Source organism: Lucilia sericata, unplaced genomic scaffold (assembly GCF_015586225.1).
Source record: "Lucilia sericata isolate MDLA Ls3-8-SP2 unplaced genomic scaffold, ASM1558622v1 Contig000981F_arrow, whole genome shotgun sequence".
Lineage (NCBI taxonomy): Eukaryota > Metazoa > Arthropoda > Insecta > Diptera > Calliphoridae > Lucilia > Lucilia sericata.
In genome coordinates, this window is record NW_023994964.1 from 12,962 (window position 1) to 39,620 (window position 26,659).

At 31.4% G+C, this 26,659-nt stretch overlaps 1 protein-coding gene across 4 annotated transcripts in view; it reads left to right on the forward strand.

The window, feature by feature from the left end:
• The window catches only part of LOC119609438, a 44,716-nt gene that overhangs the window by 10,883 nt on the left and 7,174 nt on the right, over window positions 1-26,659 (forward strand). The window contains exons 5-7 of one of the 4 annotated variants that reach the window (XM_037964204.1): window positions 316-530; window positions 6,859-6,909; window positions 12,590-13,216. In XM_037964204.1, coding sequence (XP_037820132.1) covers window positions 316-530; window positions 6,859-6,909; window positions 12,590-13,216 — 893 coding nt within the window. The remainder of the gene's footprint in view (window positions 1-315; window positions 531-6,858; window positions 6,910-12,589; window positions 13,217-26,659) is intronic. The other 3 variants (XM_037964205.1, XM_037964206.1, XM_037964207.1) reach the window with 3 other exon arrangements.

The window sequence follows — 26,659 nt, forward strand, 5'->3', positions numbered from 1 at the left end:
GCCGAATCCAATTGCGTTCACCTATTATAACCGCACATACCCTCAAATACACACCCATACATATATTCACCTACAAATTCAATCAATTCACACTCAAACAGTTCAAACAAATATTACAAAAAAAAAGATCAAATATTCAAATACTATCACTGAAATGTATCAGCAACATTGAGACCAAACAAAAATAGACAACATATTGTATTTTATTTTTACTACATATTTTTTTTATTCATTTGGAAATAATATTAATCGATTTTTAATTTCTTTCCCATGTTACGCTTAAAATCAAAAATACCAATTACGGACGGAAAAAAGGTGTAACAACAATGTTGAATTTTTTCACAACATCCAACGGTTTCCGCAGCACACTACCAGTGGTCTCAAATCTTACAGCAATGAATGTATGGGATGGAGTTTGCATGTGTTTCATTTACGCCTCCCTACTGGAATTTGTTTGCGTCAATTATATGGGACGTAAGCGGCCACAGCACAATGTAGTCTATCGACCCGGAGAGAATCCTGTTACACAGGTAATGTATACAATCAAACGAACAACAATAATAATATAAAAGAAAATTCTAGATAGAAAAACCAATCAAAAGTACAGTTAGTTAGTCCATTTATTCCATTTAAATATTTATTTATTATAAACTGTGTATGTATGTTTAAACGAACTTTATGAACTCCCATCATTCAATCGAGGTGAACACATACATACATACATAGTATAAAAGCAAATGAAAAAATATAATAATATAAAATTGAAATCCCTTTAAGGAATATGTATAAAAACATATTTTTTTTTGTGTGGCATAAATTGAATTGCTAAAACAATTTAATCAGAATCAAAATTTTAAAACCAATCAAAAATATACAAAAAACGGATCAAAATCGAACAATTCATAAAACAACAAAATCAATCAGTCAATCTATCTATCTTTCTCTTACTCTCTCTCCCCCTCTATCTCGTTATATTTTTCGATTACCCTGTATTCTCTATTCTCTCTATATAAAACAGTCAATCAATCGATTATACTTTTACTTCCCTTTATCATTTTTCGTTTAATTTTCTCTCTATCATTTGAATTCATTTTATTTTTTTTTAATTTTTAATTTCTTTTGAAATGGTTCATTCTCTAGAGATCACAAACAATCGATTAAAATTCACTCTCTTTAAAGTATTATATCGTACGCTCTCTATATATTCTTTCTCTTTTTAATGTATCCTCAATTATTTAATAATAAATAACAACAACAATATTCTCTTCATATTTATAAATAAAAAAATTCTCTCTTTAACTCTTAAATTTTTTAATAGAAATTTATTTATATATTTTAAATTCTTTTGAGTTTTCATTTACTATAGTTTTAAAACAAAAACAAAACAAAGAACAATATTTTTATTTATATTCCTAATAATTTTCTGTTCACTTTGCGATAAATTATTTTAAATGAAAAAAAACATTTCTAACTATTAGTAGCATTTTGTATTTTAACAATAAAAAAAACATACAAAAAACCCAACAAACAATAATTTATGTGTTTCTATTTTACATAAATATAAAAAATATTTAAAATTTAATTCAAATGTACCACAACACCAGTTCTTTCTCTTTCTCTCTCCTATTTAATATTTATTATAAATATATTTGGTTTTTATTTTTTTTTTCAAAATTTTTAGTTAAATTTTTATTTAAATTCGGTTTGTTTCTAATTTCTGATTGTTTGTTTTGGTATGTGTGAAAATGTTTTGTTTTTTACTATTTTCGGTTTGTACTTCTTTTTGTCCTGCAACAATAAACTACCATAAAATAATGATAATAATATAATAATAATAATTAATTAATTCCTTTAATTGTTTTTGCATCAATTAACCAAATTATTCAATTAATCCATCAATCAATATCAATAACAATATTTAGTTATAAATGAATCTAATCCAAATTGTTATATTAATGTGTTCATGTGTGTGTGTGTGCGTGTCTAATAAATTCTCATTTTATCCATTTGATTTTTGTTTCCCGTCTATTGTGAATTTTTTTGTTTGTAATATTTTATTAAATATTTTTGAAAAAATTTCTTGCAAAACAAAAAACAAAACGTACTTTAAATATTGTTATGATAATGTGCAAGTTGACTTCAAAATTGTCTAAATTCTTAGGTCCACTTACAGTAGTTTAGAGGACTTAGGTATGTATTTCCATTGTATATAAAATGTGATCAACTAAGCAAAAAACCCATAAAAGAATACACTTCAATATAAATTCTCTGAAATGTATGTTAACATTAAACTTTTTCTATTATAAGTGAAAAATAAATTATCTTTAAAATAAGTATCTATAAATTATAGTATTATATGTATTAATTATCTTCTCATACTTATATAGCCCAAATAGTAAATTTGCTAGTGTTCTAGAGCAGTAGTTGTGCTTTCGCTTCAAGTCACTTAATTAAGTTATAATTGTAGTGTTATATAATAAAGTAGTCAAAATTAAAAGAATTTTTTGTTAGTTTTAGTTTATAACAGGGGTCAGAAATGAAGAAATAACAAATTGAAAAAAAGCTCAAAGCTGTAGCCATGAGAAATCTCAGGATTAAGCTCAAAACCAAGTTCAGATATGAAGTAACTGCTAAGAAAGCGTTTTCTCTTAACAGCTAGAGCAGGGCGTTCACAGAGAAGATGGAAGACCGTTTCTTCCTTTTTCCTGCCTTTGCAACTGCGACAGTGTTCATTGAAGGGGAGCCCAAGCCAACTTGCATGTCTGCCTAGCACCCAGTGTCCTGTTGTTACTGCTGTCAACCTCGATATATGCCGTCTACTACGGTTAATAAGGTGTTTTGTGCGTTTCTCATTGAAGGAGGGCCACAATATCTTGGCCCCTTTACATGCGTTGGAGATATCAAGTACAGATCCCGTTCTGGCAAGATCATCTGTCTGTTCATTTCCATAATAGTCCTTATGCGCAGGGACCCAAATAAAGGTAATGTCAGACACACGGCCCAGACTTGACAGATCCTTCTTTGCATTGTCTGACTAATAGGAAAGTTGTAGTACAAGAATTTAGTGAGAGAAGTGCCACTTGACTATCGACAAAAATGCCTATGTTGACGCGAATATTGAGGTCATGTAGTACACTACAGGCTGACATTATATTTCAGCCTGAAAGATACTACAGTTGTTTTGAAGACGGAGAAGAAGCTGGGGTAAGTATATCTCAACCCAGTTTCTTAACAGAAGACACCAGAACCAACACCGCAGCTCATTTTAGAACCTGTAAAGATTCTGTAAAGATTCTGGTGGTATATTCGCTCGGTAAGTTACCCCTACACCACTCGCTCTTGAAAGGAATTCTGATTTTGAGGTAATACTCTTAAAATCTTAGAATGTCATATGTTCTTGATCTCCAACTTATGAATGAGTTAAGCCTCAGGCGGATATTGCCATTATATGCAGATATATAGGTATTCTCTTCATAATAATATAGTATTCAAAGCTTCTAAAGGACTAGTTCTTAGAGCACCTGTTATCCCAATGCATGCTGAACTCTGAACTTTGTATAGCTGATCTAAAACAAACTTCTTCTTAGTTGAAGTCCACCATACAATAGTTCATTATGTAAGAATAGGACTTACTATAGCTGTGTACATCCATTTAACTATGTTGGGACTAAACAAACATCTTTGGTATTAAATCATCCTTTAGACTGCCTAACTATTGTAGTGCTCTTCAGGCAGAAATATCTATTATGAAAGTGAAACAACTTAACAGATCTCGTGATCTCTGGCGTTTATGCGATGCTCTTAAATCAAGACTGCTTATAAGCTTTGGAATATAGCAGATAAGAACATTTGTATCAGTAATTACAGGACACTGTCTCGTAGGCACACATGCTAGGAGACTAGGCATTGGATATAACGACTACTGCAGAAATTGTCATAACGAAGAAGAAGATGAGACGATATAACATCTACTTTGCTATTGCCCAACGCTCACTGATAGCAGGGAATATGGAGGTTCTTTCTGGGATAGTTTGAAGACGTAAGTGGGTCACCCGATTCTTTTGGAGAACTCGACAGAACACTTTTATTAGTTGACATTTCTGCCAAATGACAGTTGCAATTTTTAAAGTTTTATTCCCACCCGATAGGAGTTCACCTAGGGCTCTGTTACAGCAAAGCTCTGTGATCAGACAAATTATATGAGGAAAAGATTTCTGCTGTCTTTTTAAGCCCCTCCTGATAAACCAATTACCTAAACTTCCTTTCTCTGGTGGGAAAAAATGTAACATAAATATGACAACAGATATGGGATTTACTGCAACTAGAGACAACACTCGGACATTTTTTTAACTTGGACCAGCACTCAGGGGATGGCCCCTACTCATGCAGTGCATTGTGCTGGAAGGGAAATAAGTTGTGGGATGGAGGTAGAAGGAGTAGTATTTGTGGATATTTGATTTAAACCTTTTCACATCGAAAGTGGCGGGGAATACTTCTTCAGAAATTTGTTCCACATACGAACAGTACGGCTGAATAATGAATTTTCTCTGTAATGTGTTGTGCGGTTCACTGGCCAATCGACTACAAATAAGTGTGTTCTTCATGAGAGTCGTGTGTTGCGTAAAAATATACGGGTATCGGTAACAAGTCACCTAATTTCAGAGGAACATATTATAGTATCGATATAACAGTGCAATACACCCCACGTTGTGACGGTGCTCCATTAGAGTTGGATACCCTTCTTTCACCGATAAGTACCTTCACCCTCTCCTGTAAGCAGTCGAGTAGACATTGAAGCTCCAGCCCATACATGAGAGTTGTGTTCCATTTTCGGTTGGTTGTAAGTGGTGTAATAGTAAAAAGATCAGATGGAGTGTGGTATGTCTTACACTGTTTCAAAAGTAAAACCGAGACACTTAAATGCTTCTTTCGATACTTGAAAAATGTTTTTAGTCCAGCGGACATCGCAATGTATTTTCATGCCCAGAATATTAAGAGTTTCCGATTCCTTAAAATAGATGGACCAACATTATGTGTCATGTATTTATGTGTTACAAAATACCATTGAGTTTTGTGGGCCTTAAAATCGACTCTGTTAACACAACCCCATTCAGATATTATTATCAAGTCGTGATTGAACGATTCATTCATATTACGCCTCATTGCCCCAATCTCTGGAGAGCTTAGCCTATAATTTAATGAATAAGAATGGCAGATATTGCTGTCATCAGCAAAAGAGTAGATAGAGCTGGAAGTTTGCAATATAAAGATAAGAAATAGGATAAGTGAAAGAATGAAGTTTTTCTGTACCCCTGCATTAATCATGAACTCGTTTGATGAGATCCCATCTATAACAACTTGTATAGTGCGATCAATGAGAAAACTCGATATAAATCGAGTAAAGACAACAAATGCAATTAGTTTTGATACAAGTGCACCATGCCACACTCTAGAGCCACCACTTTACTTTCGCCAAAATGGTGAATGGAATGACACCATTCCATAGAGGGCGACCTCTACAAACGCCATACTGGTGGTCGTTAAGTAAATTGTTGGACTCTAAATATTTGACCAGATGGAAGTTAACCATACTTTCCATAACTTTGGAAAGTGTAGAACAAGTTGCTATTGGGCGATAATTTTCAGGATTACTAGCCTCTCCCTTTTTAGGAACTGGAGAAATTTGCCGGCATGGTATGGAATACTGAAATGATTAGCTAATGCACCAGCTAGCATATGTCATCTGGTTCAGGAGACTTATTTATGTTGAGATCCGTTAAAACCCTTTTAACTGCACGCGATCGGAAGAATATACATGGCATAGCTTTTGATACACTCTCGAGCTCTAGCAGTAATTGATCGCATTCCTCCAAGCAAGAATTAATTGCGAATAAATCAGCTAAAAGGTTTATCAACCGGGGTCAGTGAATATTTGGTCGTACATGAAAAGCGTCGGATATGCAGAACTAGCATTATCCTTTACACTTTAGCACGAAGGTGCTGCTCGTGTAAAGCTTTTTCGCGTCTAAGTACTCTGGCACACGATTTTGGCTCAGTGTGATATCCTTAAAATTATTCCTGGTATGGTATGAACCGATAAAGATGTTTTAGATTATATGTTGTCAAAGCATTCAAAAATAGGCTCACTATGCGGGAGACTCTTTTAAATTTTCCGTTTAAAAAGTAAAATGTTAACATACATTTCTAAATATTAAGATTAATCAGAGCAAAGACAAGATATACTTCAATAGAATTAAAAAAAACTCTATTGTGAAATCCTTTTTTTTATCAAATAATTAACATATTTAATATACATATAGAATACTAATTTAGTTGTTGTTTAAATGAAATTTTCGATTTAAACGTACTCGTATTAAAAGTTTAATTAAATATAAAAATAAAAACTGAAAATATCTATATACAAAATCAAAATCTATTTATTAACATTGTTCCCAATTTCAGTGATTTACTTAAAAATTACCTTTTAAAATGAACTGTGTAACTAACGAAAAAAGAAAGAATCATTTTGATTTTGAAAAATATAAAAAATAATTTTTAAACAAATCATTCATTACATTTTCATGAAATTTAATATTAAAAAAAAAACACAAAAAGAGCAATTTATTTTTCTGTTAATTTAATTTAGACAAGTGTTTAGTTTTCATTTTACTCGTATTATTTGAATTAATGTCAAGAAATAATGACGAGAAATATAATTTAATAAATTTTAAATTTAAATTCAAACTAAAGATATGACATATAAAAAAGAAAGAAATTCAAAATACATTTACATATTTGATTTAACACCCATCTTAAAGTGTGTTTTAGTATCAACAATATTTTATGTAAATTTTCCAGCGTCTTCCAGCGGTTCTAAGCAGGATTGGAGTCATTCTTGCAAGTCCTTTGGTAAGCTATCAAATCATGCACATCCTCTTCTCTCTTTTCAAAACAACACAAACATATACATAAACAAATTTCTCAACAAAACTAAACAAATTCAAATTCATGTTAAACACACAAAAGACACAATTTTGTTAACAAAACAAATTTAAAATAAAATATAAATTCTTCAACTTCACCCACACTGACCATCAATCAACATTGTCAGACATCCTTACAACCACTCACACAACAACTCAACTCTCACATCTTACGTCACAAATCACTTTAAATCACTAACAAACAAAAAAACGCTGCTAAATAAAACTCTAGAATTCGAACTTTAAAAATAAAAAAACTGAATTCGTTTGAGGCAACAATTTATAGTTAAAACTAAAATAAAAAATAATTTAATTCAAAACTTGATTTTTGATATTCCAAAAAAAAAACAAAAACGCTTAAACTAAACAAAAAATGGCATGTGAATTTCGCTTGAATTGCAAACTGATTTCTTATGAATTTTCCGTTTAATCATTTAGTTGATTTCTTTGTAGACGCACGCTTTGAAAGTATTTCTTATTATTTATAAACAATTTTATTTAATGCCATTTATAGAGTTATATTCCTTTTAATTTCTTGTATTTTTTTTAAATTTATTTATTTAAAACAAATATTCTGGTTTATTTTTCTTTACGATTTCAACTCAATTCAATTCAAGATTAAGGACCATTTATATGTTCAAAAATATACTTCTTTTGTTAATGTTTTGTTTTCTGAAACATATTGACCATCAAATCCGTTCATTAAAAATATAAGACAAACAAAAGAAATGAAAACTTGAAATTAATAATTAAATAACAAAAGAAAGAATGAATAAAATAAAAAAAAACACACTTTAAGGTCACTTATAATTGGGAAAAATGTTACGTGTGTATTCGTTTTAATCGTATTTATCGTATTTCCGTAGTAGTTTTTAATTGTATGTAAATAAATATTTAACAAAAAAAAAAAACATTAAAAAAAACTAGTTTAGTTTATAATTTCTTTTAATTACATTTATTTAGAATGCTTACAGTTACAATTACAATAATTAGAATTTGAAATGTATTTAATTGAATTTACACACTTACATACATACAAAACATGTAAATATTAATAATATATTATATATATATAAAATATAAAAATAATAATGACAGAATGAATAATACAATATCAACACCGACTTTACACACTGTCTTTCATTTTACACTCACATACTCACATACAGCGGAAGGAAATGAGTGCGTAAGGCATTATGCAATTGTGTGTGTGAGTGTGTGTATAAGTGTTTGAAAGAGTTTGCCAGAAACTTTACTGACTAACTGATTCTTTAAGACCCACTACTCTTTTCATGAGATACAAATTTGGTAACAATTTAAAAAAATAAAGCAACAATTATCTAATTACAGTTATTCTCAGAATAAGGATTCGTTTATGAAATTTTTACTTTTATATTTTATTAATTATTATTTATTTATGCTGTAATTGGCTTTAAATTCTATTTTATCTATTTCTTGTTTTGCGCATTTTCACATTTCTTTAGTTCGAATGGCTACAAAGAAAATTCAATTGTTTTTTTATATTCTTGGAACTTTACACAAAAAATAAGAAATATTGTGATAAAATGTGTGTAGGTTCGTTTCTCTTTTAAACAGAGACGTTTTCGAAATATTGAAAGATACAATTATTAGACATTAGATAAGGAAATGTGTAAAAAAGAATGATCTGAAGATGCAATTAGGGTACACTTTTATAGAGTTCAAAATTTTTAAGTTTTTATACCCTACACCACCATAGTGGGGAGAGTATTATGCGTTTGTGCTGATGTTTGTAACATCCAAAAATATTGGTCCTACACCCACCTTAATGTATAGCAATCGGCCTAGAATTTGAGTCGATTTAGCTATGTCCGTCCGTCCGTCTGTCCGTGTGTCCATGTAAAGATTGTGCGCACGTCCCTAGACTTAACCTAGAATTTGAGTCGATTTAGCTATGTCCGTCTGTCCGTGTGTCCATGTAAAGATTGTACGCACGTCCCTAGACTTAACCTTTGCGCAAAAGGATATTCAGACTCCCCTGGCAACAGCATCAAAATTGATAGATGAATGCGCTTTGAGTGAGACGGAACTCAAGTGGTCAAATATCACCACTTGTACAATATCAAGACTGCTCTGGTCCACTCTGACAACAGATAAGACTAGAACTCTCTTGTCTCTTAGTAAGAACTCGATTAGACTTCAAACTGGTATAGTTATTGGGAACTGTATGATTGGACATCTGTGGGAACGTATGGGCTACCCAAATTATAATTACTGTAGAAGCTGCTTGGACAAAGAAGGGGAAGCGGTACAACACCTTCTATATGACTGCCCAGCCTTACAAGAGCACAGACTACTCTATCTTGGTAGAGCTCTTTTCCATGATCTAGACTGTCTTAGAGATGCGTCACTAATAAACATGATCGGTTTTATTAAAAGCAACGGCTGGTTTACACGGAGACCGAACGAACCAAGTAGTCAACGAAATTAGGGAGGGAAACCATTCTCTCAATAATAGGGAATGGTAATTCTAAGGGTATCACAATTTTAACAAACAGACTGGTGTAGGATGTCATATGGTCGGCCATACCAGATTATACTTTCCTACTTGTTTTATTTATATTTATCAGATTACACTGATATTTATGAAAAATATGTTCCCAATTATTTAGGAAAAACTATATCGTTTTCACAACTAGTTCTAGATACATGATTATAACCTGTACTTGTTCTATATTGACGTTGAAACAAATGATTTATTTTCGAAATTTGCCACCTTGGACTAGTTCTATGTAGTGTTTTGGAGTCGAGATCAATTCTATTGAACAGTTCTGGAACCATTTATTTAATCAATGATTTTCTTTTCGGATTTGTCAACCTGAGAACTGGCTGGTTTAAGTATGAGATCTGACACCGAGAAACCAAAGATTATCCAAGTTCATACCTTCTAAATCAAAAACCAAACTCTAATAATTTGTAGCTGCATTAGCATTAGATTCTCGACATTGACTTCCACAGACAACCCCATTTTGTTAGTTGATAAACATGCGCCTCTTCATTACAAAAAATAAATTCGAGGTCCTATAAAAGCTTCGTAATAGCTTAACTGAAAACCTATGATTTAATCATACATATATGTACATTATGATAACGAAAATAATAAAAAATTGTTTTTTGGATTCATTTGTCGCAGCCTCTCAGAAAAAAACTGTACTTATTGGGTAATTAGAAAGGTATGTAATGTGGGAACTAAGTGGAAACTATGTACTTTTAAGGTGAATCGTAACTTATTTTTGTTGTACTTGGTGGATAAGTTATGTAATAAACAGTTAGTTTTTGGTTTTTATGACAAACTACCCTCATCTTGGTGTGATTGCAATCCCGGAGTAAAAAGGTGCTACCAGTACCTCTATTTTGCCGGAACAAAAACTACATTTTATTGTTCCATACACAGGGGGAAAAAATGTTTTACAATTATACATGCCAAATTATCACCAAAGTATTTATAATTTTTCAATAACATCCGTTGTCAATGTATGTACGGATAGTTGTCAAATGAATAACAAAAATATAAAAAATACACGACGTTATCAAAACAAACAAAAGATAATAATGTGTTTCCAAAGTGACAACGTTATATTGTCTAACAGAACGTTGCGTTGTCGAAATCACAACGATGCATTGCCGAAATGACACAAAGCGTAATCGAAATGACAACGATGCATTGTTAAAATTACAACAGTAGTTGTTAAAATGATAACTGGGAGTTATTTACATTTTATACACATCCGTTGTCTAAATATTAACAAACGTAGTAAGCACAATTATGACAACGGATTGTATCAATTTCGATACTTTTCTACCGGTTTTTTCCCTCTGTGTAAGTATCTTTGGAATGATTTGTTCTGAGGTCCAACCAAAGCACCTATCATATCTGTTACCAGGGGTATTGGTTGGCCGTATAGAGGCCTCACCTAACCGTATACATAGAATGTATATGTTCTTTGTTTTCTCAATGTATGTGTTGGATAAATGAGAAGTTCGCTAGGTTGCATGGTGATGGATTCGACAGAAACGTACACAAGTGATCCCAATGGGTTTTCCCTCCTTATCAAATTATGTTCAGAGTTTACTATGTGTGTTCTCTTTGGCTTGGATTCCTATTTCAGTCTACCGGAGAGAAACCATTCCATCTGCTTGGTAGTAAACGGATATTAAGTATGTTTTTGGCACTCGGATATTACACAATAGACAGCAATGTTCAGAGAATATATAGGTCAAGTACTCGGGCGAAGTGCTTGTATATGGGCCGGAACCATGTACACTTGCCATCTTCGTGATCTTTACAAGACATAAAACGGTGATTTTGAGTCATCTCTAGTTCAGGCTCTTGTTAAGATAGTACCACAGTGATATCTATGAATTTGCGAATATTTTAACTGCGATATAAAAAATTTTAAAAATAAAAGTGAATTCGCTCAATTTAACGACTGGAATTATTATAACCTAAGATATCAGCTGTGAAGAGTAATTCTAATGTCTTATTCGGATTCATTACAGCTGAATTCTTTTAAAAGTATTCTCTGGTTTTAGAATTAGAAATTTCTTAGAGGGTTTTAGTCTATGACTCTGCAAAGTTAATATATTATTAATTATGTAAGTCGAACTACAAGGAAGCATTATAAACAATTTGAAATGTGGAATGCATGGAAATGAAAAAAGTATTAAATGTTAAAAGTAACCAAAACGAAATATAGAAATGTCCAATTTAAACTTTGTTAAGAAAGTTATGTAAAAATCTAGTATGCATTTAAATGTAAATAAACGTTTTCTAAATCAACATAACAAAATTTGTTAATATTTGTACAAATCCTATAAATGTGTATATAAATATCCTATTCCTTACCTTCATCAATCTTGTTGTCAAGCACTTTAAGACTTTGAGCATGGAATGGACTTGTCACAATTGTGTTTACTTATCAAATATGTATCTTTATGTCCCGTACAAGTTGTTATATGAGAAGAGAACATAAGTAAGGTGAAGTTATCAAAAGTGACTGGAAATTGTTGGGAAATAAATTACTCTGTATTAAATACTCGTATACAAATTAAAATTTTTCAATTTTAGTAACATGATGGTCAGTTTTATAAAACAAAACTTTTGCTGAATATTTTCAAAAAAAATATGGAATCTTAGAGCTATTTAGGTAAAAATTGTTACAATTTTACAGCAAGTAGAATGTATTAAAAATAACATGCATTCGAGTATAACTAAAACGAACTTTAACACAATGCGTTACTAAGACATTTCAATAAACAGAATCTTTCTCGTATAGTTTGTCATAACCATGTTCTGCTGTGTGCATCAACTAATGCATTCAAAATTAGCCAAGAATATTTTTAATTAAGTATGTGTGTATAGTCAAAAAGAAAAGAGAACAACTAACTATTAACAACTACTCTCATGTTTCCATGTTGATGCATACATTTTCTAACAAACGAACAAACATTTTCCCTCCAACATACTACTTCATAGACAAAAACTCAAATACAATGCCAAAAAAATATATATATATCATCAAGACAATATTATATTTGGTGTACCAAGTAACTGTACAAAAATGTAGGAAATAATAGAACGAGAATTTCATGCTGCTTTATCGTCTGAAAAGGCTGCAGCAGGACTTTCGAGTGCTGGAACAAGTATGGGTGTAACGCCAGCAACACCAGCTACCCCAACATCTGAACCTATGACACGTGTTCACTTCTACCAAGAGCCATCGGGAGGAATAATTGCTACAGCTGTTCAGAATCTACGATCCAGATCCATTAAACGAAGATCGAATGTTGTCAAACCGGAAGAGGTGGCCACCAGAGAAGTACCTAGTCATGTGTACGAACACGTTTACACAGAACCCGGTGGTGTGACAACATTTTCAGCTGTACCTTCAATTACAACTACAACTGTTACCATTGAAAGTGATACCACCGATGATGTTGCCGAACAACCTAAATTACGTCGCACCCAATCAATGTCAACCAATACGCCACCTTTGATTTGTAAAGGTGAAATACAAACGGATATAAATGGTGACACCAAAACTGAGCCGGAACCCAAGCAAATGGATGTTGAGCAAATGCCTATAAAACCACCTCGTAAGAAGACATCTCGCTCAACTTCTCCCAGTTCACAATACGATGCATTACAAAGGGAAATAGCCGGAATGATGGAAATTTCCGGAACCGGTAATCTTGTAAGTGCAACAAAAGTTTTGCAAACTTCTTCTCTATAACACACTAACTTGCTAGCTAATAATTGTTGCTTCGTATAGTTTGTCCCCTTCAACTGTGTATGCTCCCAAAGTTGGACGATATTAATCTTGAACTTTGTAAAAACTTTATTTGTAATGAATTTACTTATATTAGTTTTAATTGTTCATATCTAACACTTACTAAACAAAAACAACTACAGCGATAAAATATTCATAACTAACACCCGCAGAGTTTGGCTTTTCAGTTTTGGCAATGGGAATTTTTTTTTAATATCCTGTTTAAAACTTTTACTAACACTATTGCTGGAGAAATTTTTGCGATAGGAAAAAAAAATCAAATTATTATTAACATGATGTATTGCAAGAATATTTTTGAATTCTTTTTTTAATGAATTTGTTGTTGTTATAAAACTTTAACAAATTGTGTTGTTGGTTGTAATATAAATAAAACTTGTTTTTGAAAAATAGGTCAAGAAATTGAAGTAGCCAAACATCTTAAAAGTAAGTATTAGGCTTAAACAAATTAATTAATTTATGTAAAATAGTAATATTTTAATTAACATATTTTGCTTTAACCAATTGTAGTTATATATCGAGACACTTTATTACATAGTGAGTTATTTATATAATGAACTTATTTATATAGTGATTTAGCACTTTTTAAATAGAGTCTCGAAATGGTAAAAATTTCATCAGAATTATTCTCAATATGCAAAATATATTTTAGAGAAGATTTTTGGTAGGACGTCAAAAACAAATCTTTATAGTGAAATGACATAATGCAGGCTTACCGAGAAAACCTTGAGCAATTCACTATTTTATCTGAAGAAGTGAAATACACACACAAGGAGTTATCTCGATAAGACTTTAAATTAAAGATTTGTCAAGAAGACATCCTGATTATATTTCTATGAATAAAGTCAAATTTCATAATATAGTCTTAAATGCAGGGGCTATGGGAATCTTTTCTTATATGCATTCAGTTTACAAGGGCCATTGTAATTTACCACTTCCGATATGTCAATAACTAACTAACTTATTGTAGAGAGTTAGCTATGGAAATAAGTTTTGTAAACTACTCTAAACAGTAAGATGGTGTGTATATTGTAGGGATATGTGGCGCATTTAGTTTTAAAAATTTGTAATTTCAACGATATAAATTTTCGACCGTATAAATATGCTGGATTATGGAAATATAACCATATATGGTGTCATTGTCATGCAAGGTTAGGTTATCACAGGTAGCCAAATCCAGCTTTACTTGGGTCCATGTTGATTTCTTTGTAAAAATACCTGTAAGAAGAAGAAAAAAATTAAAAGGAGTAGAATATACAGAATATAGAGAAAGAATAAGCAAAGTCAAGAAACAGGCAGGATTGCACTGCAAGGTTAAGAAACCCACCCACAATCTGATAAATTAATGAACACAGTAAGGCGTTTCAATGGAATATTCGACAAATCGACAATGGAATATTCGACAGATCGTCAAAGTATCGTCAATAGGTACACTTGCTACCGTACGTATTGAATTTAGAGAGGAATTAGTTGAATCTTCTATTGAGATACAACCAGGAAAGTATCTGAAGAGTCCAGCTACCATCCACTTTCTGTATGTAGCTAGGAACAAAAGGTGACTTTAACTGAATTTTACGAAGACGACCCAATTCGGAAGAGTATTCAATATTACTACAGAAGGTCCGCCACGAGTTCCGTTTTGCATTCCGAACTAGGTTTTTAAATTTATTAACATTCAACTTGTAAAGGGACCAGTTTCTTAATCTCTTAGTCTCGTTAAAAGATCGAAAAGATTCTTATGCTCGCTATATCAGGATTCCACCATGGAGGTTTGTCCTTATTTAGTCCTTTTGATGGTTTGCAGGCTCTCTTCGTAGCAATACTTAGATAACTTGCAATCCAGTTTGCAGCTAAGACTTTATCACTCCTGTTCTTTAGTTGCGGAGCAGCAGGAAAGATGGTGCTGAGACAAGTTTTATGCATCTCCTAGTTTGTTTTCCTTCTATTCAGAAAAGATTTCTGCACCACTATAGTCCAGGTAGCATTGATCATAGAAGGAGCAGTCTTTGGAGGCATTCCAATATTTGATCAGTTCTATATAAATAGTACTAAAAGCCGTAATATCCAAAACTTCCAAAACTTCCAAAACTTACTGTTTGCCACAATAAAAGTGGTTCTGAACCTCTATTTACAGCTGACATATTATATTCTAATACATAGAAAGTCAAATAAACGCTCACCTCTGATGTTTATATCTGAGCTACCCAGGGAGCTATGGTGAGCATTTGCGCCAGCGCCAATAATAGCCGGAACGTGACGCATATTCGCCTAGTGCATAAACTTTCTAACCATTCTGTTAAGTGGTTTGTCGCCATGGTTGTGTGCCATGTAGCAGCTAAGGAGCTAAATGGTGTCATGCAAAATATAATTTTCTCAGGCTCATATCTTGCAAACCGTTCGGAATTTCAATTTACTCTCTGAGGCAAAGTTGTAGCTCTTGTTATAAAAAACATTGTGAACATTCATGTTTTTATTTGAAGTGGAAAGTTTTACATTGTGAAATTGCACTGATTTTATTAACGACACTTGAACGTATACGTGATAATGATTTATTGATATTACAAATATTATGTATACGCCTAATTTATAAAAGAACTTGAAATAAAAAAGAAAAACGATTTTTAAATTTTTTTGCAATTTTGATCTTGAATTGAAGTTTTTTTATTTTTGTCCTCTATGAGAGTAAATCAAAATGCCAAACGGTCTGCAAGATATGAGCCTGAGAAAATTATGACTTTTTACAAAAATGAGACCAAGGCCCCAAATCTCTTGAGGTCCCATAAAAAAGAGCATGACTTTGGGCGAAACTGAGAGACACTCGTTTTTTTTTTTTGGTCTTTTATAACCCTACATGAAGAAATATGTGTCATCACCAAGGCATCCAATTGACATCGATAAGCAGTGTCAGCAAGGTTAATACAATATTACTTTATGTTACAAATCGTTTCTTAAAAGTGCTAAATGAATGACCGATGACCTCAAACTTCAATAAACTGAACATTCAAACCAAATATTATTTTCAATAAAGGTTCACTGTATTCACTTTGAAAATTAATTGACCAAACATTTGGGCCCGCTGACTGAAAGTCAAAATTTCGAATGGACAAAGAGAGTTTGCTTATTTTTTAGGTTCATACAAATTTTCACCATTTTTATAAACATTCCAGGACCAACAGTTTTCGTTATAATGAATAGAACAAATCTAATGTTATATAACAACTACAATGAACTCATTGAATTTAAGTAGCTTATGCTGAAAAAGTTTTATGTAACCTTTTTATCTACATAAATATATGAATTTTTACTAGTCTTATTGTCAGCATGAATATAATAAATAAATCATAACAATTAGCAACAATCAAGAATTATCTCAAATAATACCAAATAAATAATCCAGGATTTAAATTTATTTGATTAGTTTATTACCAATTACATAAAATATGTTAGTAATAGTAATTAGTATTTTAAATATTTATTTGTCAAATACAAACTTAATAAATTAGTATAAACCATTTAGCAAATGTAGTTTTCTACATCTAAATATTTATATGTAAATCTGATTATAAATATTTTGCCCAAAACTATACTACGATTGAAATCAAAACACTAAACAACATGATTAACAAGAACGGAAACGGAACCAACAATTACTAGATAAAGTCTGTCTGACAGAGCCTGACGACACTGACTGCAGCAGCACAAAATTGTATGTTTAAAATGAAAATCAGTGAGTAGACAAATAAATCAACAGATAAATGTTAAAAAAATAAACAAGAAAATGACAAACATTAATTTGTATTTTTGTTTCTGTTTGGCCAAAAAAAAAAAAAATAATAAAATTGTTTGATATTTTTGTTATTTATTTTAGAAAATTGATATTACAATATACACATACATGTAAACATACATATGTATATGTATACATTTGTATATGAATATAATTTGTATATAACATGTACAATATACATACGTATACATATGCATATAAACATACAAAATTTATTTACATTACATTGATTTTTATGTGTTTGAGTGTTACTGTTGGTGTTTGAGTTTGTGTTTGGGTTTATGTCTGTGTTTTTGTCTCTTTATTTTTATATTTAGCACAACGCATCTTTAAATCTGCTTAATAAATAAATACATACATACGTATGTATACATTTTTAATGTGAAAATGTGTTCGAAATACATGATGTATGAAACAGTAGATAATTACTCTTTTTTTGCCTTGCTAATTATAAACATTTACTAAATGTTTATCACTTTTGTTGTTGTTGTCATCGCCATCTTTTTGTTATTGTCGTTGCTGTTATCATTTAATTATGTGCGTTATGTACGTTGTTCTTGTTGTTGATTTTGCTTTTCTTCTCTTTATTGCTTCGTTAATGTTGCAAGTGTAAATTCAAGGCAACATCTACAAGTTAACATAAACATACATACATACTTTTCTAATATTCATGCATACGCATTATTTAGGATGCCTCTTAAAAATATCCCTGCAGTTCGCGGTAACTGGACTGACTAAAAACTAGACTATAGGCTAGACTACAGACTAGACTATAGACTAAACTATAGACTAGACTATAGACTAGACTATAGACTAGACTATAGACTAGACTATAGACTAGACTATATACTAGACTATAGACTAGACTATAGACTAGACTATAGACTATAGACTAGACTATAGACTATAGACTAGACTATATACTAGACTATAGACTAGACTATAGACTAGACTATAGACTAGACTAGACTAGACTATAGACTAGACTATAGACTAGACTATAGACTAGACTATAGACTAGACTATAGACTAGACTATAGACTAGACTATAGACTAGACCATAGACTAGACTATAGACTAGACTATAGACTAGACTAGACTAGACTATAGACTAGACTATAGACTAGACTATAGACTAGACTATAGACTAGACTATAGACTAGACTATAGACTAGACTATAGACTAGACTAGACTAGACTATAGACTAGACTATAGACTACTATAGACTAGACTATAGACTAGACTATAGACTAGACTATAGACTAGACTATAGACTAGATATAGACTAGACTATAGACTAGACTATAGACTAGACTATAGACTAGACTATAGACTAGACTATAGACTAGACTATAGACTAGACTATAGACTAGACTATAGACTAGACTATAGACTAGACTATAGACTAGACTATAGACTAGACTATAGACTAGACTATAGACTAGACTATAGACTAGACTATAGACTAGACTATAGACTAGACTATAGACTAGACTATAGACTAGACTATAGACTAGACTATAGACTGACTATAGACTAGACTATAGACTAGACTATAGACTAGACTATAGACTAGACTATAGACTAGACTATAGACTAGACTATAGACTAGACTATAGAGACTAGACTATAGACTAGACTATAGACTAGACTATAGACTAGACTATAGACTAGACTATAGACTAGACTATAGACTAGAATATACTAGACTATAGACTAGACTATAGACTAGACTATAGACTAGACTATAGACCAGACTATAGACTAGACTATAGACTAGACTATAGACTAGACTATAGACTAGACTATAGACTAGACTATAGACTAGACTATAGACTAGACTATAGACTAGACTATAGACTAGACTATAGACTAGACTATAGACTAGACTATAGACTAGACTATAGACTAGACTATAGACTAGACTATAGACTAGACTATAGACTAGACTATAGACTAGACTATAGACTAGACTATAGACTAGACTATAGACTAGACTATAGACTAGACTATAGACTAGACTATAGACTAGACTATAGACTAGACTATAGACTAGACTATAGACTAGACTATAGACTAGACTATAGACTAGACTATAGACTTAGACTATAGACTAGACTATAGACTAGACTATAGACTAGACTATAGACTAGACTATAGACTAGACTATAGACTAGACTATAGACTAGACTATAGACTAGACTATAGACTAGACTATAGACTAGACTATAGACTAGACTATAGACTAGACTATAGACTAGACTATAGACTAGACTATACTAGACTATAGACTAGACTATAGACTTAGACTATAGACTAGACTATAGACTAGACTATAGACTAGACTATAGACTAGACTATAGACTAGACTATAGACTAGACCTATAGACTAGACTATAGACTAGACTATAGACTAGACTATAGACTAGACTACTAGACTAGACTATAGACTAGACTATAGACTAGACTATAGACTAACTAGACTAGACTATAGACTAGACTATAGACTAGACTATAGACTAGACTATAGACCTAGACTATAGACTAGACTATAGACTAGACTATAGACTAGACTATAGACTAGACTAGACTAGACTATAGACTAGACTATAGACTAGACTATAGACTAGACTATAGACTAGACTATAGACTAGACTATAGACTAGACTATAGACTAGACTATAGACTAGACTATAGACTAGACTATAGACTAGACTATAGACTAGACTATAGACTAGACTATAGACTAGACTATAGACTAGACTATAGACTAGACTATAGACTAGACTATAGACTAGACTATAGACTAGACTATAGACTAGACTATAGACTAGACTATAGACTAGACTATAGACTAGACTATAGACTAGACTATAGACTAGACTATAGACTAGACTATAGACTAGACTATAGACTAGACTATAGACTAGACTATAGACTAGACTATAGACTAGACTATAACTAGACTATAGACTAGACTATAGACTAGACTATAGACTAGACTATAGACTAGACTATAGACTAGACTATAGACTAGACTATAGACTAGACTATAGACTAGACTATAGACTAGACTATAGACTAGACTATAGACTAGACTATAGACTAGACTATAGACTAGACTATAGACTAGACTATAGACTAGACTATAGACTAGACTATAGACTAGACTATAGACTAGACTATAGACTAGACTATAGACTAGACTATAGACTAGACTATAGACTAGACTATAGACTAGACTATAGACTAGACTATAGACTAGACTATAGACTAGACTATACTAGACTATAGACTAGACTATAGACTAGACTATAGACTAGACTATAGACTAGACTATAGACTAGACTATAGACTAGACTATAGACTAGACTATAGACTAGACTATAGACTAGACTATAGACTAGACTATAGACTAGACTATAGACTAGACTATAGACTAGACTATAGACTAGACTATAGACTAGACTATAGACTAGACTATAGACTAGACTATAGACTAGACTATAGACTAGACTATAGACTAGACTATAGACTAGACTATAGACTAGACTATAGACTAGACTATAGACTAGACTATAGACTAGACTATAGACTAGACTATAGACTAGACTATAGACTAGACTATAGACTAGACTATAGACTAGACTATAGACTAGTCTATAGACTAGACTATAGACTAGACTTTAGACTAGACTATAGACTAGACTTTAGACTAGACTAGACTATAGACTAGACTTTAGACTAGACTATAGACTAGACTATAGACTAGACTATAGACTAGACTATATACTAGACTTTAGACTAGACTATAGATTAGACTATAGACTAGACCATAGACTACACTATAGACTAGAATATGGACTAGACTATAGACTAGACTGTAAACTAGACTATAGACTGGACTAAAGACTATACATTTTGCATGTCTGATTTAGGGTATCTCTCTTAAAATAAAGTGATGGCTGTAATCAATATGGTTTTACATATAGTTAAATATCAACCTTCTAACAAAACTCTACAAATAATTTTAGATTGCCTAGTTGCTATTTACTTTGTACAGATTAAACAGAAAAAAAACTAACATGAAAAAAATTAAAATGCTTTGCTAAAAACACACACATTATATATTATATTTTTTTAAATGTTTTTTTTTATAAATTCCAGCACAATTCTATTGGCCCTTCACCAACTCAATACTGTTGCCACCACAAATCATCTGTAACTGTTAAAAAATCCTGTCATTATATTTACATTAATTTAAAACTACTTATTTACTTAAAGTTTTGTTCAAATTTCTTTATTTTCTTATATTTATTCGATTCTTTTTTGTTCATTTTCTTCTGCAAATTAACATCGTTTTGATAAAACAAAAATACTTTATTACCATAAAGTTAAAGAAATCATATACATAGATTTTAAATTTACTTATTGCTATTTAGTGTTTATATGTATGAGCAAAATTTCTTAAAGTTTAGTTTTGTTTTCTTAATGCTTTTATAGAAGTTTCAGGTTTTATTCCGTACGCCAAATATATAAGAAATTTTTGGTACTGACATATAGTAATAACCACTAAAGTTTGCTTCTATGTATTAAACTTTCAGAAAAATTAGTCTAACCTCTCAGCGTTTGGAAAGGATACTAATGGTATTTATTATAACATGTGTTAATAAAGTATAGACTGTAATGGACTCAATTTTACTGACTGCTCTATAGTCAGAACTTTAGAATTACTAAAGTTTGTTTATTAGTATAGATTGGTCTATTGTCAAGACTGTTCCATAGTTAAGACTATAGACTGTTCTATAGTTAAGACTGTAGACTGTTCCACTTTACTATAGTCATACTATAGATTTTACTCTAGACTATTGACTTTTCTGTAGCCAAAACTATTGACTTTGCTATAGGCAAGACTATAGACTTTTCTATAGTCAAAACTATGGCCTTTTCTATAGTAAATACTATAGATTCTTCTATAGTCAAGACTATAGATTCTTCTATAGTCAAGACTATAGACTTCTCTACAGTAAAGACTATAGACTTCTCTATAGTCAAGACTATAGACTTCTCTATAGTCAAGACTATATACTTCTCTATAGTCAAGACGATATACTTCTCTATAGTCAAGACTATAGACTTCTCTATAGTCAAGACTGTAGACTTCTCTATAGTCAAGACAATGGACTTCTCTATAGTCAAGACTATAGACTTCTCTATAGTCAAGACTGTATACTTCTCTATAGTCAAGACTATAGACTTCTCTTTAGTCAAGACTACAGTTTTCTCTATAGTCAAGACTATAGACTTCTCTATAGTCAAGACTATAGACTTCTCTATAGTCAAGACTATATACTTCTCTATAGTCAAGACTATATACTTCTCTATAGTCAAGACTATAGACTTCTCTATAGTCAAGACTGTAGACTTCTCTATAGTCAAGACAATAGACTTCTCTATAGTCAAGACTATAGACTTCTCTATAGTCAAGACTATAGACTTCTCTATAGTCAAGACTGTATACTTCTCTATAGTCAAGACTATAGACTTCTCTTTAGTCAAGACTACAGTTTTCTCTATAGTCAAGACTATAGACTTCTCTATAGTCAAGACTATAGACTTCTCTATAGTCAAGACTATAGACTTCTCTATAGTCAAGACAATAGATTTCTCTATAGCCAACACTATAAATTTCTCTATAGCCAAGACTATAGACTTTTCTTTAATCAAGACAGTCAAGTCTATAAATTTTTCTATGGCCAAGACCATATACATATCTAGAGTCAGCACTATATACTACTCTGTAGTCACAATTATAGTCTGTTATATAGCCAATACTATGTCCAATAGTCGGATCTTTAGTCAAGACTATAAACTGACAGATTAAATATATTGGTCACATAAAAATTGTTATACAAATAAGATATCGATAAAGTATTTAATTTATATATCACTAATGTTTGACGTAGGGTATAAATCGTAATCCAATGAAAATCTTTTATGAAACTATTTTTAGAAAATTATAATTAAAAATCAATAAAAGTAATCTACTGATAATTAAATCCACAAATATTTTATATAAAATTTTTAGGAAAAAGGGACTTTTTAAAAGTAAAATTTTAAAATGTTAAGAATCCTTCAAATACATATAAATAAAAAAAGCTCATACATACAAAATATAATAGATACTTAACTATTTAGTAAAGATAATTATAATTCCTTTTTAAACGTTTTTACTCATACTACTTGTCACAAAAACATACATCCGACATCGACTTTATGGTAATTTGTATTTTGTAAAAGCGTCTACATACATATCATCATACCATGAATATGTACGTCTTACATACATACATGCATACTTACAACCCATACTTACATATTCATACGATTATAACTGAAACATTCATTTAAATCATGTACATTTCATAAGCCTTGTATAACAGTACTTTAGCAAAATTCTCATGCCAAACTCAAAATAAAAATAATGATAATTTTGAAACATACAACAAACATACTGCATATATACAAAAATGATAAAAATATTAAATATATACATAATATAAAAATCTGATAACTTACACTGAGAAAATTATTATTAATATGTTTTCCTGGAATTTTGAACTTCCGTAATATTTTCTGGAACTAAATAATTCTGGAACGAATAAACTATTATAAATTTAAATGTAATCGGAGCCAAGTGTTTTAGAGTTAATAGTTTCTGCAAACGGATCTCCAAAGTTGGTCCCCTTGAACATACTTCTTTCTATTCGCCAAAATCCTGAAATCTTTTTATTCACCAAAAATCTGTAACAATATAGATCAACAATAAAAACTATTGTGCAAAATTTCATCCTGATCGCAAGGCGTCGGTTTCAAAAGTATAAATATTTGCATGCCGACTATGGCTGTTGGGCTTAGACCCTATTTAAATTCTATGGTTCTCCAACATCGATAATTTAGATTCTTATATCTTAGAAATTTTAATATATATTCTGCTATTTGATTTATTCGTGTTTCGAACTAACGTATACGTCTCTAGGTGCTGTTGCTGACAGAGGCCATAACATCTTCGTGGTTGTAACTGGAAGTGATGTTTCTATATCTTCGAAGTTGAGCAACAGGGCAGCAATGGTCAGAGATTGAATAGCTTGAGTACTTGAGAAAAGACTATAGACTAGACTATAGACTAGACAATAGACTAGACCATAGACTAGACTATATACTAGACTATAGACTAGACTATAGACTAGACTATAGACTAGACTATAGACTAGACTATAGACTAGACTAGACTATAGACTAGACTATAGACTAGACTAGACTATAGACTAAACTATAGACTAGACTATAGACTAGACTATAGACTAGACTGTAGACTAGACTATAGACTAGACTATAGACTAGACTATAGACTAGACTATAGACTAGACTATAGACTAGACTAGACTATAGACTAGACTAGACTAGACTAGACTAGACTAGACTATAGACTAGACTATAGACTAGACTATAGACTAGACTATAGACTAGACTATAGACTAGACTATAGACTAGACTATAGACTAGACTATAGACTAGACTATAGACTAGACTATAGACTAGACTATAGACTAGACTATAGACTAGACTATAGACTAGACTATAGACTAGACTATAGACTAGACTAGACTAGACTAGACTAGACTAGACTAGACTAGACTAGACTAGACTAGACTAGACTAGACTAGACTAGACTAGACTAGACTAGACTAGACTAGACTAGACTAGACTAGACTAGACTAGACTAGACTAGACTAGACTAGACTAGACTAGACTAGACTAGACTAGACTAGACTAGACTAGACTAGACTAGACTAGACTAGACTAGACTAGACTAGACTATAGACTATAGACTAGACTAGACTATAGACTATAGACTAGACTATAGACTATAGACTATAGACTATAGACTATAGACTATAGACTATAGACTATAGACTATAGACTATAGACTATAGACTATAGACTATAGACTATAGACTATAGACTATAGACTATAGACTAGACTATAGACTAGACTATAGACTAGACTATAGACTAGACTATAGACTAGACTATAGACTAGACTAGACTAGACTAGACTAGACTATAGACTATAGACTATAGACTATAGACTAGACTAGACTATAGACTATAGACTATAGAATATAGACTAGACTATAGACTAGACTAGACTAGACTATAGACTAGACTAGACTAGACTAGACTAGACTAGACTAGATTAGACTAGACTAGACTAGACTAGACTAGACTAGACTAGACTAGGCTAGACTAGACTAGACTAGACTAGACTAGACTAGACTAGACTAGACTAGACTAGACTAGACTAGACTATAGACTATAGACTATAGACTATAGACTATAGACTATAGACTATAGACTATAGACTATAGACTATAGACTATAGACTATAGACTATAGACTATAGACTATAGACTATAGACTATAGACTATAGACTATAGACTATAGACTATAGACTAGACTAGACTAGACTAGACTATACACTAGACTATAGACTAGACTATAGACTAGACTATAGACTAGAATATAGACTAGACTATAGACTAGACTATAGACTAGACTATAGACTAGACTGTAGACTAGACTATAGACTAGACTATAGACTAGACTATAGACTAGACTGTAGACTAGACTATAGACTAGACTATAGACTAGACTATAGACTAGACTATAGACTAGACTATAGACTAGACTATAGACTAGACTATAGACTAGACTGTAGACTAGACTATAGACTAGACTATAGAGTAGACTATAGACTAGGCTATAGACTAGACTATAGACTAGACTATAGACTAGACTATAGACTAGAGTATAGACTAGACTATAGACTAGACTATAGACTAGACTATAGACTAGACTATAGACTAGACTGAAATGATGGTTTTACATCTTGGAAGTTGAGCAACAGCGCAGCAGTGGTCAGAGATTGGATAGCTCGAGTACTTGAGAAAAGTGCTTTTACATGTACCAGTAGAACACGGCAGGTGTTCACGTAAAGCACTTCGGCATTTATTACATCATCATCGTAAGAGATTGGTCTAAATTTTACATCGATTAGGGAGCTCAGGAGACTTATAATCGTGATATTTTTAACAAATTCAAATATTTCTTAGCAATTTAATAATTAATTTTTCTCAGTGTATGTTTCAGACATAATCATATTTACAGTGTAATTAAATACATGTTGTTGTTTTTTTTCTAATAAATTCTCATATATAAATACTAAATACATCTAAGTTTTTTTAATATGTTTGTGTGTTTTGTTCTCTCCTCTTCTAATATTTTAATGCTTCTCTGAATTGACATTTAACAACTAATTCAGCCCGTAAGTATAAAGAAAAGTTCTTAAAAATGTATTTGCTTAAAAGCTTTAAAAAAATAAGATTTTTCGTTTAAATTTTAAATCATTGTATTATTTAGTTTGATAGATAATATTGTGTATTAAGAAAGAAACAAAAAAACAAGCAAAGCAATGAAAATATATGTATTTTGTTTATT